Source organism: Chelonia mydas, unplaced genomic scaffold, assembly GCF_015237465.2.
Source record: "Chelonia mydas isolate rCheMyd1 unplaced genomic scaffold, rCheMyd1.pri.v2 scaffold_61_arrow_ctg1, whole genome shotgun sequence".
Taxonomy (NCBI): Eukaryota; Metazoa; Chordata; order Testudines; family Cheloniidae; genus Chelonia; species Chelonia mydas.
Genome location: NW_025111272.1, coordinates 74805 through 91980, shown reverse-complemented (window position 1 = coordinate 91980; position 17176 = coordinate 74805). Strand labels below are relative to the sequence as shown.

At 61.0% G+C, this 17176-nt stretch overlaps 1 protein-coding gene across 3 annotated transcripts; it reads left to right on the top strand.

Annotated features, from left to right (window-relative positions):
- Positions 1–242: 242 nt before the first annotated feature.
- Positions 243–13167, top strand: SENP3 (SUMO specific peptidase 3). 3 transcript variants are annotated; one of them, XM_043537621.1, is made up of 12 exons: positions 257–365; positions 2139–2259; positions 5698–6563; positions 6701–6949; positions 7551–7662; positions 7844–7991; positions 8266–8313; positions 8805–8882; positions 9648–9785; positions 10696–10779; positions 11614–11664; positions 12405–13167. In XM_043537621.1, exons 1-12 carry the CDS (start codon positions 272–274, stop codon positions 12513–12515), a joined length of 2100 nt encoding a protein of 699 aa, XP_043393556.1. In that variant the 5' UTR covers positions 257–271; the 3' UTR covers positions 12516–13167. The 3 variants fall into 3 exon arrangements, with proteins under 3 accessions (XP_043393557.1, XP_043393556.1, XP_043393558.1); XM_043537622.1 differs by lacking the exon at positions 2139–2259 and having other exon boundaries at positions 243–365; positions 5697–6563; XM_043537623.1 differs by lacking the exon at positions 257–365 and having other exon boundaries at positions 2142–2209.
- Positions 13168–17176: the final 4009 nt, after the last annotated feature.

Here is a 17176-nt window from a genome sequence, read left to right as displayed (position 1 = left end):
CACGGGAAGGATCAGGCCCCGCCCCCTCCCTCTGAGGGACGCACGCCGAGGCCGTGACGTGACACCCCAGGAGCGAGGCGTGGCCCCGCCCAAGGGGGCAGCGCGGTGACGCAGAGCGCAGCGCGAAGTCGGAGGGGGGGGAAGGGGGAGGAGTGACGCCGCGCGCCGGGAACGTGACGTAACGCGGCGCTTGCGTCCGGGGGAGGGGGCGGGGCGGCGGAGGTGACGCGGCGCGCGCGGCCCCCCCCTTTTTCTTCGGGCGCGCGGGTTGATGACGCCATTGGGCGGCGCCGGCGGCTCCTCGGTCCTGGGAGGCGGCGGCGGCGGCGCAGGGAGCCGGAGCGAGGCCCCGCTCTCCGGGGGGGGTGAGTGACCAGCCCCGCCCCTCGGTCCTGTCCCCACTGCGGTCCGCCGCCCCTCCCCCCCGCCCTGTTCCCGCCCGGGTCCGCCGCCGCCCCTCCCCCCCGCGCGCCCTGTCCCCACCCGGGTCCGCCGCCCCTCCCCCCTCCCTGTCCCCACCTGGGTCCGCTCCTCCCCCTGCGCGCCCTATTCCCACCTGGGTCCGCTCCTCCCCCCCCCCGCCCTGTCCCCACTGCGGTCCGCCGCCGCCGCCCCTCCCCCCCCGCGCGCCCTGTCCCCACCTGGGTCCGCTCCTCCCCTCCCCCGCTCTGGGGGGGTGTTAGAGGCTTTGTGCCCCCCCCAGTTCCCCTTTCCTCCCTTGATCTTCTCCTGGGGGGGCTGATGGGATCTCAGGGCAGAGCCCCCCCCCCCACCAGTCCCGTCTCCCCCGGGAGCTTTGCCTGGAGTCCGAGGCACTTCCCCCCCCCCCCCCGCCACATACCCAGGCCCGGGGGGGGCTTCAGTGGGGTTGGCTGGGGCGGGCCCCCCCCCGGCGCTGTGACATGGGGAGGAAGAGACACACCCCCCCGGTCCACCCCTTCCCCCAGTCTCCGGAGAGCCCAGCACCGCCGGGGGGCTTGGCCCTTTGCCGCCGGATCGGGGCTGGGGGGGGGGGTCGCTTACAAAACACCCTGTCGGGCTTGGACTCAGGCCTCTGCCTCCCCTCTAGGCTGCCTCCGAATCCGGCCGGGCTCCCGGGGGTACGGCCGCCCTGCGGCGTGGGCTTAACTCGGGTTCGCTAACCCACCCCCCGAAACCCGGGGCTTGACCCCCGAGTGAAAAACCAAGCGACTTTGCTGCTGCTTTGATCTCTGCGGCCGTTCCAACCCAGAAGGTCCTGACTCTTGCAGCGTCGAGGTGCCTTTCCCGTCCCTCGCTCGAACTCGCCTCCTTTCCCGGCTCCGTCGCTGGCTCTGCCTTCTCCTGGCCTCCACGAGTGCTGCTCATCCCCCCCCTCACGCGGCTCCGCAGGTCGTTGGCTTTCCCAGTGCCCCCTCCACCCCCCGTCTCTTGGCCCCCTCCCCATCTCTATCGCCGGCTTGTCTTTGCTGTCCCGGCCCTTGCTGCCCGATCCCGAGCATCGCCCGTGACGCTGCCGTCTCTGAGGTGGTGAGATCTTTGTTCTGGGTGTCTTTGCCTAGCGCCCTGGCCTCCCGGTCCATGCCCGGTAATGCGAACAAGAGGGCACGCACGCTCCGCAGCTGGATTAGTCGAGCTCACTGTGGATGCGGGCAGCTTCTTGCCTCCCGCCATTCCCCACCCCCTGACAGGCTCCCTGGGACCACCTCCCATCCCCCTCTCTTGCAGCTTCTTCCCATCTCCCCCATACCAGGGGCTCTGTCTGTATCCCCATTCCCTCCGCTCCCCGTGCTGGGGGCTCTCTGGGCCCCCCCATTGCCTCCTTCCCCCGTGGCAGGGTCCCTCACTTCCCCCCCACACGAGGGACTCTTCCCCCCACATACTGGGGTCCCTCAATCTCCCCCATGCCAGAAGTTCTGTGTGTCCCCAGTTTTCCTCCCCCATGCCAGTGGTTCTGTGTGCACCCCGATTCCCTTCTCAGCCCCATACCAGGGTGCCCCATTCTCTCTCCATTCTGCCTTCTCCCATGCCAGGGCCCCCCAGTCTCACCCCGTGCCCATGGCTCTGTGTGTCTCCCCCACCCCGCCATTGCCTCTTTCCTCCATGGCAGGGAGGTCACATCTTTGCTGTGCCTATCTTGGGAAAGCTTTTTATTTCAGCAGCAGGTCGTGTCTACACTAGGCACGCTGCTTTGGACGCAGCTTTTCTGCCAAAGCCCCACTTTATACCGGTACGCTCCCCGTTATCCGAAACGCCCCGGGGGACCCGGAATTTATTTGGGTACGTGAGAGTGTAGAGAAATTGAATCAGCGGCAGGGGTTGTTGTCTTCAGTCCTGCCCAGGGGTCTCTGCTTTATGATCTGAACCTCCGCGTTCTCCAGATCCCTTCCTTGGGTAATGCAGAGATTACCAAATTCACGGCCACTAAAAGCGCGTCACGGACCGTGAAATCTGGTCTCCCCTTGTGAAATCGGGTCTTCTGTGTGCCTTTACAATATAGATTTCACAGGGGAGACCAGCGTTTCTCAAACTGGGGGTCCTGACCCAAAAAAGGTTATTTTAAGGGGGGTCATGGTATTGCCATCCGTACTCCGGCACTGCCTTCAGAGCTGCACAAGCAGAGAGCGGCACCCCGCCAGCTGCAGGGCAGAAGTAAGGGTAGCAGTACCTCAACACCCCCTACAATAATCTTGCAAGCCCCACTCCCCCCACGACTCCTTTTTGGGTCAGGACCCCTGCAATTCCAACACCGTGACATTTCAGATTTAACGAGCTGAAATCATGACATTGATGATTTTTTAAAATCCTATGACTGTGAAAACGGCCCGTGAATTTGGTAGGGCCCTACGTATCGGAATTTGCCTAGCTTCAACTTCCAGCCGTTAAAATCTTGATCTGCCTTTCTCTGCTACCTGAAAGAATTTAGTCCCCGGAATTTTCTCCCCAGGACTGTAATCAAGCGAGCTTCTAAGACGAATCTTCTTCGCAAGGAGATAAATAAGAGGGGAGATGCTAAAAGTCCATAAAATAATTAGACTTGGGACGATTAAGTAAAAGTCGATTTCAGTGTACGCACGCAGACAGATGAGAAAATATTTTCATCGATGATCATTGACATTTACGGCTAGGCGAAGGAAGCCAATATCCTTAAATCAGTTTTGACGTGTGCTATTGACAGTCCGTGTTTTAAACAGTTGTAAATCTTTAGCTTTTTGGAGCTCAACTTTTACTGTCGTTAAATTATTGCCCAGCTGTGAAAATTTGAAATAGATAAAAACATTTAAAATAAGGCAACCCATCATTTTGCACAACTGTGAAAATGTAAATGGCTAAAAATCATGGGAAAGGCTGAAAAATAAACATAGATATTATAAAAAAAATTATAAAAAATAATGAAATTCTGTCTTGCTTAACCATATTGGGATAAAGAAGACGGACTGGGAATTTCTGTTGTCTCTGTCTTGAGACAAGAACAAGGGAACAGTCCATGAAATGAGTTTCCTTTGATCAGGTTTGAATTCGCCACCTTTTCATTTGCACGTATTGTCTAACTGCGGTTAATCGGCGGAACTCTCTGCTTCAGGCCAGCAACGTAACAAGATACAAAGAGGGATTGGCCATCTCTCTGGAATATCCAGAGTTAGGATAGTGAACGCTAACGAGTTTTGGAAGGGCAGTTAAACCTACCTCATGCTTCAGGATTTAAGCCGATCTCAGAGATCAAGACGAGACATTTGTAGGGGTAGTTTATCCCGCATCTGTAGGGTTTTTACACCTTTGTTTGAAGTGTCTGAGGCTGGTTGGATTTGATCTGGCGATTGCAGCGCTGCACAGATGCACAACAGAACCGGAAGGGACCTCTTACGTCATGGAGACAAGATCCCCTGCCCTACTGGGCAATCCTGTTAGATAATCCCATTCTTAAACGGCTGAAGCTCTGTCTTCAAACCAGTTAGGTTCTCCTCCAAATTCCCAGCCTCCGATCTTGATTTAAACATTGTCGGTGATGGACAATCCACCACGATGCTCGATCAGTTGTTCCAGTGTTTAATTATTCTCATAAGAGCGGCCAGACAGGGTCAGACAAAAGGTCCATCTAGCCCAGTATCTTGTCTTCTGACAGTGGAAATGCCAGGTACCCCAGAGGGAATGAACAGAACAGGGAATCATCAAGTGATCCATCCCCTGTCATCCATTCCCAGCTTCTGGTAAACAGAGACTAGGGACCCCATCCTGGCTAATAGCCGTTGATGGACCTATCCTCCATGAACGTATCTAGATCTTTTCTGAACCCTGTTATAGTCTTGGCCTTCACAACACCCTCTGGCGAGGAGTTCCACAGGTTGACTGTGCATTGTGTGAAGAAATACTTCCTTTTGTGTGTTTGAAACCGGCTGCCTATTAGTTGCATTTGGTGACCCCTAGTTCTTGTGTTCTGGGAAGGAGTAAATAACACTTCCATATTTACTTCCTCCACACCAGTCATGATTTTAGAGACCTCTATCGTATCCCCCCTTAGTCGTCTCTTTTCCAAGCTGTACGCCTTTTTCCCCCCTGTGCATTTCTCTGGTTGGGGGGCTGTCAGTGCGCACAGAGATGGTATTAGACTTTTCTCTGCGAGATTGAAAAGCCCGTTATGCAATATTTATTCCGCAGGTAGATATTTAGAGTGATCAGGTCACCCTTTCACCTTCTCTTTGCCAAGCAAACGAGACCGAGCTCTTTGAGTCTCTCAATCTAAGGCTGGTTTTTGAATCATTCCTACAACTCTTTCATTCCTGCCCCTCTCCGATGGCTCATAGAAGAAGAAGATTAGGGTTGGAAGGGACCTCAGGAGGTATCTAGTCCAATCCCCTGCTCAAAGCAGGACCAACCCCAACTAAATCATCCCAGCCAGGGCTTTGTCAAGCTGGGCCTTGAAAACCTCTAAGGAAGGAGATTCCACCACCTCCCTAGGGAACCCATTCCAGTGCTTCACCACCCTCGTCCTTAAGTTGTGGGCACCACAATGGGACACAGGATTCAGAGAGCTTTCAGTCAGACACGCACATGTATTGTGATTTAATATAGAGACCAGGAAGGGTGAGACACCCTTTATTGGACCGGTTTTCGTTGGCGAAAGAGACAGGGGTTTGAGCTTACACGCGGACGCTCTCTGGGTCCCTGAGAGCTCGTGTCTCTCATATCCTGGGAGCGACACAGCTACAGAGGCCAACGGAAGAAGCGTGGAGGCTCCCAAATTGGTCCAGAATCAATGGGTCCCTGTCCGGGGGTGAAACAAATTTGGCCAAACCAGCCTCAAACTGATTCAAGAGAGTCCATTACGGTAGCGTCTAGGAATTCGAACTGGGCGGGGACTTATGCTGAGTGTTGCACAGGCCCTGTCTGACCGGGATTGGTTCCCCCGTCATCGAGATTCTCCCCACCCCAAGATAGGGATGCCCCCCACCACCCCGACTGGATTTGGATAAGGTCTGGGCAGATCCTGGCCTGATTGTGCCAGGTCCCAGCTGGGATCAGAGGTCCCCTGTTACGCTGACGGTGACTCCCCCATTGTGAGGTGTGTTGCCACCCCTCCTCCCTCAGTACCCAGTAGAGTAGGAGCATGGGGGAAACTGAGGCACGGGATGGGTGGCATGGCAGTGAGTCGAGGATCTCTCTGGCATCCAGTGCAGCAGGAGGCTGGCAGCCCTTACCCTTGTCCCCCGCTCCCTACAGGCACGTCGGAGCCATGAAGGAAACCATCCAGGCCAAGAAGCTGTGGGGCCCCAGCCCTGGGCTCCGTGAGCCCCCGAGGCGGGAGAGGCTGCGCCTGGCGTCCCAGGACTGGGAGGAGCCCCAACCCCCGGCCCCCAAGCATGGCGGCTGCTTCGAAGGCGGGCGCCGGCTGGCCTACACCAAAGAGCAACCCCCGGGCTTCGACAGCGAGGAGGAAGGCCATGCCGGCGACTGGGACTTGCCTCGCGTCGCGGGCTGGGCCCGGAGCAAAACCACCGGGGAGAAGGTGGCCAGGAGCGGAGGCCCGGACTGGCCCTTCGCCGGGGGGCGGCCACCGCTCCTGGGGGCCAGCAGGCGGCGCTGCCAGCTGCGACGGCGTCAGCGGGCCCGGCGGGCTTTCCGCATGCTGCTGTATTCCAAATGCTCCTCCCTGGCCTTCCCCTGGAAGCTGTGGGGCAAGCTGGCCTGCCGGGGGCGCCGGCGGGGCAGCGCCAAGCGGACTCGCTCCTCCCTCTCGCCCGGCTCCCAGCCCGACGACGACCTGAAAGGCTGCCCCCTGGAGGAGGAGGAGGAGGACTGCCAGGGCGGGGCCAAGCCAGGGCCCTGCCCCTTGCGCTTCCGGCCCCGCCCCTCGCCCCGATTGGACTACCACCTGGGCGGGGCCTTCGCCCCCTCGCCCCCCCGGCTCACCCTGCTGGGGGCGCTGATGGGCGAGGAGCCCGGCTCCTCCCCGTACCCGCAGTACGCCCAGCTGCAGCGGGCGGACGGCGCCATGGAGGTGGGCGGGGAGGACGGCGCCCGGCTCCCGGCAGAGCGGTCGCCCCCCGGGAGCAGGAGAGAGGCGCCCACGCTGGACGGGGACCCAGGTAACCAGGAGGGGGCGGGAGGGCCTCATTGCTTGTTGTGGGAAGGGGCTATGGCAGAGGGGGTGGAATTGGACCCATAGGGAACCCCTTACACCCATCCTCCCCCCAGCGTAACGGGCCCCATGTCTCCTCCCCAGGCCCCGCGGGCGCCCTGCCCAACGGCTTCGCCTCCCTGGCCCCCGACGGCGACCTCGGAGCCCTGGCCGCCGCCTCCTCGGACCCCAGCATCGTCATCAGCAACGTCTGCAGCATCGGCGGGGCCCACGCGGTGGAGGAGTTCTTCCGGGCCAAGGATGGGCCCGGAGGGCCCCCGAGAGAGGCGCTCCCCGGGGAGAAGGCGGCACAACTCAGCCCCTTGCGGGAGGAACACGTCACCTGCGTGCAGAGTAAGGAGCTAGGGCGTGGGAGGGGGTGCTCCCCTATGCGGGGCCCCCCAGTAAAGTTGGGGAGAAGGCAGGGGAGGGGCTAGTGCAGGAGGACGTCACGCCAAAACGGGTGTAGCGTTGACCTCCCGCCACAAGGTGTCAGGCTTTCGTTCAGCAGCCTTGGGGGGGTGAAGGGCAGGGATTAGGACAGGATGCAGCCATGCCGCCGGACAGTGCCGCTTTCTGGCTTCCTCCCCTTTGGCAACTCTCCATGCTTCCCTGCTCAGTTAAGACCCAGAGAAAACCAGGCACCATCACTAGGTTTCAGAGTTAACATCCCACTTAGCTCGTCTGGGGGACATGACGCACCAGTGAGCCAGGGTCTCAGGCTGCCTGCCAACTCAGGCAGACAGCCTGCAATGCGGTGATGCTCATAAAAAACCCTCCCCGCATTGCATCAGTGGTGGAAAGAGGCTTGCTTTTCGTACGCAAGCGAAGATGAATCGCGGTCTCTGACTGCAGCATCCCTGTATAACCAGCCGCCCCACCCCAGAGGTGGCCGCATCTCAGCCCCCAGCACTGTCACCTCAGCTATTCTATCCTGCTGCTCTCCACCCCGCAGGCATTCTGGATGAGTTCCTTCAGGCCTACGGCAGCCTCATCCCCGTCAGCACCGATGAGGTGGTGGAGAAGCTAGAAGACATTTTCCAGCAAGAGTTTTCCACGCCACAGAGGTACCCGGGAGGGATTAGAGCAGGGCGGGGGAGGGCTAGGAGCCAGGACGCCTGGGTTCTCTCCCCGGCTCTGGAAGGGGAGTGGGGGCTGGTGGGTTAGAGCAGGGGGAGGGGCTGGGAACCAGGACTCCTGGGTTCCATTCTCATGCCTGCCTCCCACCCCGGCTACCCCTCTCCACAGGAAGGGCACGGTGCAGCAGCTGATCCAGTCGTACCAGCGCATGCCGGGCAACGCCATGGTGAGGGGCTTCCGGGTGAATTACAAGCGCCATGTGCTGACCATGGACGACCTGCAGACGCTCTACGGCCCCAACTGGCTCAATGACCAGGTGGGGCGCTCAGCAAGCCCACCGGGGGGGGGGCCCTCCCCTGGCAGTCAGTACTGGCCCCCAAGCCCCAGGGTGTCTCGGCTCTGGGCGAGGAGTCCCTGTATAACCAGCCGCCCCGCCCCAGAGGTGGCCTCATCTCAGCGCCGGGCAAGGGGGTCTCTGTGTAACCAGCCGCCCCGCCCCAGAGGGGGTCGCATCGCAGCGCCGGGCACCAGGCCCGGAGTGGGGTGGGGTGCCCCTAACCCTCTGTCCTTTCTCACTGTTGCGTGCACAGGTCATGAACATGTACGGGGACCTCGTCATGGATACGGTGCCAGACAAGGTGAGCGCCCTCTTACCTTGAGTTTCGGGGTGGCGGGGTGCCATTCTAACTGGCAACCTGCAGCTGATGGGGACTGACCCCCCTCGATCCCGACCTACACCCCCTGTTACCCCAGTGCTTGGCTTCCCCTGCAGCCCCCACTGGGGTAAATCAGGCCTGCCCCACCACTTCAACAGAGACTTGATAGGAGTCGGAGAAGCCCTGGCCCTGGGAGGGGAGTTGGGGCTGGTGGGTCAGAGCAGGGGGGCTGGGAGCCAGGACTCCTGGGTTCTCTCCCCAGCTCTGGGAGGGGAGTGGGGGCTGGTGGGTCAGAGCAGGGGGGGCTGGGAGCCAGGACTCCTGGGTTCTCTCCCCAGCTCTGGGAAGGGAGTGGGGGCTGGTGGTTAGAGCCGTGGGGCTGGGGCAGCCCAGAGGCCCTGCTGCGCCCAGCCGGGTGCAAGGGCCCGGCCTGGGGCTGTTGGTGTCTAAACAGAGCCTCCCTCCCTCCCCAGGTCCATTTCTTCAACAGTTTTTTCTATGATAAGCTACGAACGAAGGGGTACGAGGGGGTGAAACGCTGGACCAAAAATGTGAGTGCGTCGGGGCGCTGTGGGGCAGGCAGCGGGGCGGGGGGCTCGGCAGGGGGTGCTCTCCCCTGGCAGGCAGGGCTGGCCCCAGGACGGCGCTAGGGGGCGCAGTGGGGCAGTGAGCGGGGCAGGGGGCTCGGCAGGGCTCTCTCCCCTGGAAAGCAGGGCTGGCCCTAGGGGGCGTTGGGGGGCAGGGGGCGGGGCGGGGGGCTTGGCAGGGCTCTCTCCCCTGGCAGGCAGGGCTGGCCCCAGGGCGGCGCTAGGGGGCGCTGGGGGGGCAGGGGGCTCGGCAGGGCTCTCTCCCCTGGAAAGCAGGGCTGGCCCTAGGGGGCGCTGGGGAGCAGGGGGCGGGGTGGGGGGCTTGGCAGGGGACGCTCTCCCCCGGCAGGCAGGGCTGGCCCCAGGGCGGTGCTAGGGGACGCAGTGGGGCAGGGAGTGGGACGGGGGGCTCGGCGGGGGGCGCTCTCCCCTGGCAGGCAGGGCTGGCCCCAGGGCGGTGCTAGGGGACGCAGTGGGGCAGGGAGTGGGACTGGGGGCTCGGCGGGGGGCGCTCTCCCCTGGCAGGCAGGGCTGGCCCCAGGGCAGCGCTAGGGGACGCTGGGGGGGTAGGGGGCTCGGCAGGGCTCTCCCCCCTGGAAGGCAGGGCTGGCCCTAGGGGGCGCTGGGGGGCAGGCAGCAAGGCGGGGGGCTCGGCAGGGGGCGCTCTCCCCCGGAGGCGGGGCTGGAGGAGGTGGCTGGCTGGCTGAGTGCGTGGGGCGCCCCCCGCAGGTGGACATCTTCAACAAGGACCTGCTGCTCATCCCCATCCACCTGGAGGTGCACTGGTCCCTGGTCTCCGTGGACGTGCGGCAGAAGAGCATCACCTACTTCGACTCCCAGCGGACACTCAACCGCCGCTGCCCCAAGGTAACCGGGCAGGGGGGCAGGGGGCGGGGCCTGTCCCCTCTGGGGGGCGCCGGCTCCCACCCGGCCCCAGGGCGGGGCCTGGCTGGCTCAGGGGGGCGGGGAATGGGGCAGGGGCCTGTCCCCTCCAGCGGGCGCCGGCTCCCATCCAGCCCCAGGGCGGGGCCTGGCTGGCTCAGGGGGGCGGGGAATGGGGCAGGGGCCTGTCCCCTCCAGCGGGCGCCGGCTCCCATCCAGCCCCAGGGCGGGGCCTGGCTGGCTCAGGGGGGCGGGGAATGGGGCAGGGGCCTGTCCCCTCCAGCGGGCGCCGGCTCCCACCCGGCCCCAGGGCGGGGCCTGGCTGGCTCAGGGGGGCAGGGAATGGGGCAGGGGCCTGTCCCTTCCAGGGGGCGCCGGCTCCCATCCGGCCCCAGGGCGGGGCCTGGCTGGCTCAGGGGGGCAGGGGGCGGGGCCTGTCCCCTCTGGGGGGCGCCGGCTCCCACCCGGCCCCAGGGCGGGGCCTGGCTGGCTCAGGGGGGCGGGGAATGGGGCAGGGGCCTGTCCCCTCCAGCGGGCGCCGGCTCCCACCCGGCCCCAGGGCGGGGCCTGGCTGGCTCAGGGGGGCGGGGAATGGGGCAGGGGCCTGTCCCCTCCAGCGGGCGCCGGCTCCCATCCGGCCCCAGGGCGGGGCCTGGCTGGCTCAGGGGGGCGGGGAATGGGGCGGGGCCTGTCCCTCCAGGGGGCACCGGCTCCCACCCGGCCCCAGGGCGGGGCCTGGCTGGCTCAGGGGGGTGGGGAATGGGGCAGGGGCCTGTCCTTTCCAGGGGGCATCCATTGCACCCTCAACTCCTGGCAGTGGCCCCTTCCCCCCCCCCCCCCACCTTGAGTCACCCCCTTTGTGCTCCTCCTGCCCCCCCTCAACGCCCCCCCCCAGCACATCTGTAGGTACCTCCAGGCTGAAGCAGACAAGAAGGATCGGCCGGACTTCAGAGATGGCTGGAGGGGCTCCTTTAAGATGGTGAGTCAGGATGCCTGGGTTCTCTCCCCAGCTCTGGGAGGGGAGTGGGGGCTAGTGGTTAGAGCGGGGGGGGGCTGGGAGCCAGGACTCCTGGGTTCTCTCCCCAGCTCTGGGAGGCCAGTGGGGGTTAGTGGTTAGAGCGGGGGGGGCTGGAAGCCAGGACTCCTGGGTTCTCTCCCCGGCTCTGGGAGGGGAGTGGGGGCTAGTGGTTAGAACAGGGGGGGCTGGGAGCCAGGACTCCTGGGTTCTCTCCCCAGCTCTGGGAGGGGAGTGGGGGCTGGTGGGTCAAAGCAGGGGGTGGGGGCTGGGAGCCAGGACTTCTGGGTTCTCTCCCCAGCTCTGGGAGGGGAGTGGGGGCTGGTGGGTCAAAGCAGGGGGTGGGGGCTGGGAGCCAGGCCTCCTGGGTTCTTTCCCCGGCTCTGGGAGGGGAGCGGGGGCTAGTGGTTAGAGCGGGGGGGGGGGCTGGGAGCCAGGACTCCTGGGTTCTCTCCCCAGCTCTGGGAGGGGAGTGGGGGCTGGTGGGTCAGAGCAGGGGGGGCTGGGAGCCAGGACTCCTGGGTTCTCTCCCCAGCTCTGGGAGGGGAGTGGGGGCTGGTGGGTCAGAGCAGGGGGTGGGGGCTGGGAGCCAGGACTCCTGGGTTCTCATCCCGGCTCTGGGAGGGGAGTGGGGGCTGGTGGTTAGAGCCGGGGGGGCTGGGAGCCAGGACTCCTGGGTTCTCTCCCCGGCTCTGGGAGGGGAGTGGGGGCTAGTGGTTAGAGCGGGGGGGGCTGGGTTCTTGCCGCGGGCAGGGGGGGTGCTCGGACTTCACTCGCTCCCCCCTCCCCTCTCCCCAGAACGTGGCCAGGCAGAATAACGACAGTGACTGCGGAGCCTTTGTCCTGCAGGTGAGCGGCAGCTGGGGCTGGGGGGGAGCCGGGGGGAGCAGCGGTTCCTCACTGGCGCCCCCCCATTGCCCGGATCTCCCCCTGTGCACACTGACAGCCCCCAGCCACTAGGCCCCCGTTAGACCTGCCAACTCCACCCACAGCGGAGGCTGCAGGGATGCCGTTCGCATTCTCTCCCCGCCCCCTGCCCCCCGAGTCCCACCGTGCGTTTTCCCCATCGCAGTGGTGGGCCGCGTCTCGCGCCACCCGCGCTGGTGATGGGCCGGGAACTGGGCTGAGACCCGACGAGCTCAGCTCACTCAGACCGGGGCCGGATGGGAGCCGGCGCCCCCTGGAGGGGACAGACCCCGTGCTCCATTCCCCGCCCTCCTGAGCCCGCCAGGACCCGCCCTGGGGCCGGATGGGAGCCGGCGCCCCCTGGAGGGGTCAGGCCCCGGGCCCCATTCCCCGCCCCCCTGAGCCCGCCAGGCCCCGCCCTGGGGCCAGGTGGGAGCCGGCGCCCCCTAGAGGGGTCAGGCCCCGGGCCCCATTCCCCGCCCCCCTGAGCCAGCCAGGCCCGGCCCTGGGGCCCGAGGGGAGCTGGCGCCCCCTAGAGGGGACAGGCCCCGGGCCCCATTCCCTGCCCCCCTGAGCCCGCCAGTCCCCGCCCTGGGCCCAGGTGGGAGCCGGCGCCCCCTAGAGGGGAAAACTTTTTCTCTGTGCCCCTCGTTAACTCTGCTTCTCCCCCCCCCGCCCCCCAGTACTGCAAGTTCCTGGCGCTGGGCCGGGCGTTCACCTTCACCCAGCAGGACATGCCGAAGCTCCGGCGACAGATGTACAAGGAGCTTTGCCACTGCAAACTCAGCGTGTGAGACGCCCCCCCCCACGCAGCCGCCTCTTCCCTCCCGGAGGGGGCCACGCGGACACCGCCTCCTCCCCCGCTCCGGGGGGGGCACCCCGAACCCCAGGACGGGCAGCGGGAAGGGGCATTAACTCTGTAGCATTGGAACTGTTCAAGCCGGGGTGAGGGAGGCAGCTAATCCCAGCTCCCTCCTGCCCCCGCCAACCAGACTTCTGGGGGACCGTTTTTTACTTGGGGGGGTGGGGGGCGTCCCCCTCTCCCCCGGTTCTGTATTATTTTTTTCATATTTAAACCCAGTTTCCCTTGTTACATATTTGGAGGGGGGGGGTCATGGTAAATACACCCCCTACCCCTGAATTTTGGGGAGACACCGGCTTTGGGGGGAGGGGTGTCACTACGGGGGCGGGGGGAGAAGGAGCCATTTCTACCCAGACCTCGGGGAAGGGGGGCAGAGGGGAGATGACGTTGGAATCTCTACCCCCACCTTTTCTTCTCCCGTGGGTTATTTGTGTTAGTGAAATTGTATGTTGTGGGGTGGGGGGGGGGACACAAGTTTATACACTGGGCTGTGAGATGAGAAGCTTTTTTTTTTTATATATATATATATATATATAATGCGGCGGGAAATTGTTCTGGGCAATAAACTTCGTTTCTTTGGAGAACCCCCCCTGGGCTTGAAATGTGGGTCCTGCAGGGAGGGGGTGTCATTTGCCCTGTGTACTCCCCCGCCCCGCCCGCCAAGCGGGGCAAATTGTCTCCCCGTGTTGGCCGTTTGGAGGAAGAATGTCTGCTAGGGGGCGCCGGGGTGGGAAGCGGGATACTGGTAAGACAAGCCGAGTTTGAAACAACTTAACAAACTCAGCCGAAGCCCGGGACTTGGTGGCCACGGGTGACTTCGACTACCACGACGTCTGTCGGGAAAACAACGTGGCAGGGGACAGCTGATCCGATGAATCCTTGGACTGCCTTGGACGCCATTTTTTCGCTCAGAAGGTGGAGAAAGCAACTCGGGGCGAGGCCTTGACGAAGGGGGAAGAACTGGTTAAGAATTTGAAGGTGGAAGACAAGTTCGTGATTCCAGGGAAGGATAGGACGGAAGACAGCACAATAAAGACAATGGATTTCAAGGAGGCCGACTTTAGCAAACTCAAGGAGTTGGTAGGTAGGATCCTGTGAGAAGCAAGTCTAAGAGGAAAACGAGTTTGAGAGATTTGGCCGTTTTCTTTTGGAGACGTGATTAAGGGTGCAAAAGCAAACGATTGCCCTGAGAGAGAGAGAGAGAGAGAAGTATGCCTGGAGACCACCCTGGCTTAACCAGGAGATCGTCAAGGATCTGAAACGCAAGAGTGGAAACTAGGTGAAATGACAAAGGAATATAAACAAATACGTAGGGACAAAATTCGAAAGGCCCAAAACGAGAACAAACTAGCTAGAGACATACTGGGTAACAAAGAAACATTTGGCAAATCCATTAGAAGCAAGAGGAAGACCAAGGAAGGGGTCGGCCCGTTACTCAACGAGGGGGGAGGGAAACGATGATAGAAAACGTTGAAATGGCAAAAGTGCTAACTGACTTTTCTTTGTTTGTTTTCACCAAAAAGCTTCACGGGGATTGGACGTCCCACGTACTGAACAGGAGCTAGGAGCAGAGGTTAGAACAGGGAAAGAACAAGTTAAAAATGACTCAGCCACCTGAGATGTCTTCAAGTCACCAAGGGCCTGATGAAATCAGAGAAGATCAGGGTTGGAAGGGACCTCAGAAGGTGTCTAGGCCAACCCCCTACTCAAAGCAGGACCAACCCCAACTAAATCATCCCAGCCAGGGCTTTGTCAAGCTGGGCCTTAAAAACGTCTAAGGAAGGAGATTCCACCACCTCCCTAGGGAACCCATTCCAGTGCTTCACCACCCTCCTCGTGAAATAGTGTTTCCGAATATCCAACCAAGACCTCCCCCACTGCAACGTGAGACCATTGCTCCTTGTTCTGTCATCTTCCACCACTGAGAACAGCCGAGCTCCATCCTCTTTGGAACCCCCCTTTCAGGTAGTTGAAAGCAGCTATCAAATCCCCCCTCACTCTTCTTTTCCGCAGACTAAACAATCCCAGTTCCCTCAGCCTCTCCTCATAAGTCATGTGCTCCAGCCCCCTAATCATTTTTTTTTGCCCTCTGGTGGACGTTTTCCAATTTTTCCACATCCTTCTTGTAGTGTGGGCCCCAAAACTGGACACAGTACTCCAGATGAGGCCTCGCTAATGCGGAATAGAGGGGAACGATCACGTCCCTCGATCTGCTGGCAATGCCCCTACTTATACAGCCCAAAATGCCATTGGCCTTCTTGGCAACAAGGGCACACGGTTGACTCATATCCAGCTTCTCGTCCACTGTCACCCCTAGGTCCTTTCCTGCAGAACTGCTGCTGAGCCATTCGGTCCCTAGTCTGTAGCGGTGCATGGGATTCTTCCGTCCTAAGTGCAGGACTCTGCACTTGTCCTTGTTGAACCTCATCAGATTTCTTTTGGCCCAGTCCTCTAATTTGTCTAGGTCCCTCTGTATCCTATCCCTGCCCTCCAGCGTATCTACCTCTCCTCCCAGTTTAGTGTCCTCTGCAGACTTGCTGAGAGTGCAATCCACACCATCCTCCAGATCATTAATAAAGATATTGAACAAAACTGGCCCCAGGACCGACCCCTGGGGCACTCCACTTGATACCGGCTGCCAACTAGACATGGAGCCATTGATCACTCCCCGTTGAGCCCGACGATCTAGCCAGCTTTCTATCCACCTTATCGTCCATTCATCCAGACCATACTTCTTTAACTTGCTGGCAAGAATATTGTGGGAGACCGTGTCAAAAGGTTTGCTGAAGTCAAGATATATCACATCCACCTCTTTCCCCATATCCAGTTATCTCATCGTACAAGGCAATCAGGTTGGTCAGGCATGACTTGTCCATGGTGAATCCAGGTTGACTGTTCCTGATCACCTGCCTCTCCTCCAAGTGCTTCAAAATGGATTCCTTGAGGACCTGCTCCATGATTTTTCCAGGGACTGAGGTGAAGCTGACCGGTCTGTAGTTCCTCAGATTCTCCTTCTTCCCTTTTTTTAAAAGATGGGTACTCTTTTTGCCCTTTTTCCAATGGTCGGGGACCTCCCCCAGTGGCCACGAATTTTCAGAGACAATGGCCAATGGCTCTGCAATTGCATCAGCCAATTCCCTCAGCACCCTCTGCTGCATTAGATCTGGACCCACAGACTTGTGCACGTCCAGCTTTTCGAAACAGCCCTTAACCTGTTCTTTCTCCACTGAGGGCTGCTCGCCTCCTCCCCACACGGTGCTGGCCAGTGCAGCAGTCTGGGAGCTGCCCTTGTCTGTGAAGACCGAGGCAAAACCAGCACTGAGTACTTCAGCTTTTTCCACATCCCCTGTCACGTGGTTGCCTCCCCCATTCAGTCAGGGGCCCTCGCTTTCCCTGACCTTGTTGCTAACATGAGTCCATCCTAGAACACTCACGGAGCTGACTGAGGAGATAGCTCGGCTATTGGTCGTTATCTTCGGAAAGTCCTGGAAGACGGGAGCGGTTCCAGAGGGCCAATCTAAGGGCAAGCCGGGGCATTACAGACCCGTCAACTTAACTTTGGTACCCGGAAAGATAACAGAGCAAAGAATTAAGCCACTAATATGCAAACACCAAGCAGATAATAAGGTGATCAGTAACGGTCAGCATGGATTTAGAGGTTTTTAAGGCCCGGCTTGACAAAGCCCTGGCTGGGATGATTTAGTTGGGGTTGGTCCTGCTTTGAGCAGGGGGTGGGACTAGATACCTCCTGAGGTCCCTTCCAGCCCTGATCTTCTATGATTCCGATTTGGCAAGAGCAAATCGCATGAAACCAACCTGCTAGCTTTCTTTGACAGGGTAACAAGCCTCGTGGCTAGGGGGGAAGCGGTAGAGAGGGTCTATCTTGACTTTAGTGAGGCTTTGATACTGGCTCACGTGACCTCACAAGCCATTACTATAGCGGTAGCTACTATAAGAGGCGTGCAGAACGGGTTGGAAAACTGTTCCCAGCGAGGAGTTATCAGCGCTTCGTAGTCAAGCTGGCAGGACATAACGAAGGGGGTCCCGCAGGGATCGGTTCTGTATCTTCATCGGGGAGTTAGATAATGGCGGCGAGAGCACGCTTCGAGTTGGCGGCCGACACCCAAGCTGGGAGGGGTGGCAAGTGCTTTTGGAGGAGGGGATTGAAATTCAAAACGAGGCGGAGAAATGAGGATGAAATTCAATCAGGACAGATGCACAGTACCCCACTTAGTAAGGAATAGTCAGCTGCACACAACGGGCACGGACTGCCTAGGCAGGAGTACCGCGGAAAGGGATCTGTGGGTCCCCCCCTGCTCTAACCGCTAGACCCCGCTCCCCTCTCCAAACCAGGGAAAGGAGCCAGGAGTCCAGCAATCCAGCATACTATTAATTTACCAGCCTGGCACCATTTGGAGCACGGCGGGGTCACCCGGCAGCTCGACCAAGGCCAGTGCTACCATGCCGGGCACGGAGCCGGGGGGCGGCTGGAGACCTTGGGCAGTTTTTCTTTCTCGCGGAACATTTCAACGTCCCGGGCCAGGCGATCGGCAAACAGCATCACCTCGCCCAAAGGGCCCCGACCCATCGAAA

Coding starts and splice junctions, on each gene's coding strand:
- SENP3 (XM_043537621.1), top strand. CDS start 272: ATGACGCCATTGGGCGGCGCCGGCGGCTCCTCGGTCCTGGGAGGCGGC. Junction 8,883..9,647: donor TGAAACGCTGGACCAAAAAT/GTGAGTGCGTCG, acceptor CGCCCCCCGCAG/GTGGACATCTTCAACAAGGA. Junction 9,786..10,695: donor TCAACCGCCGCTGCCCCAAG/GTAACCGGGCAG, acceptor GCCCCCCCCCAG/CACATCTGTAGGTACCTCCA.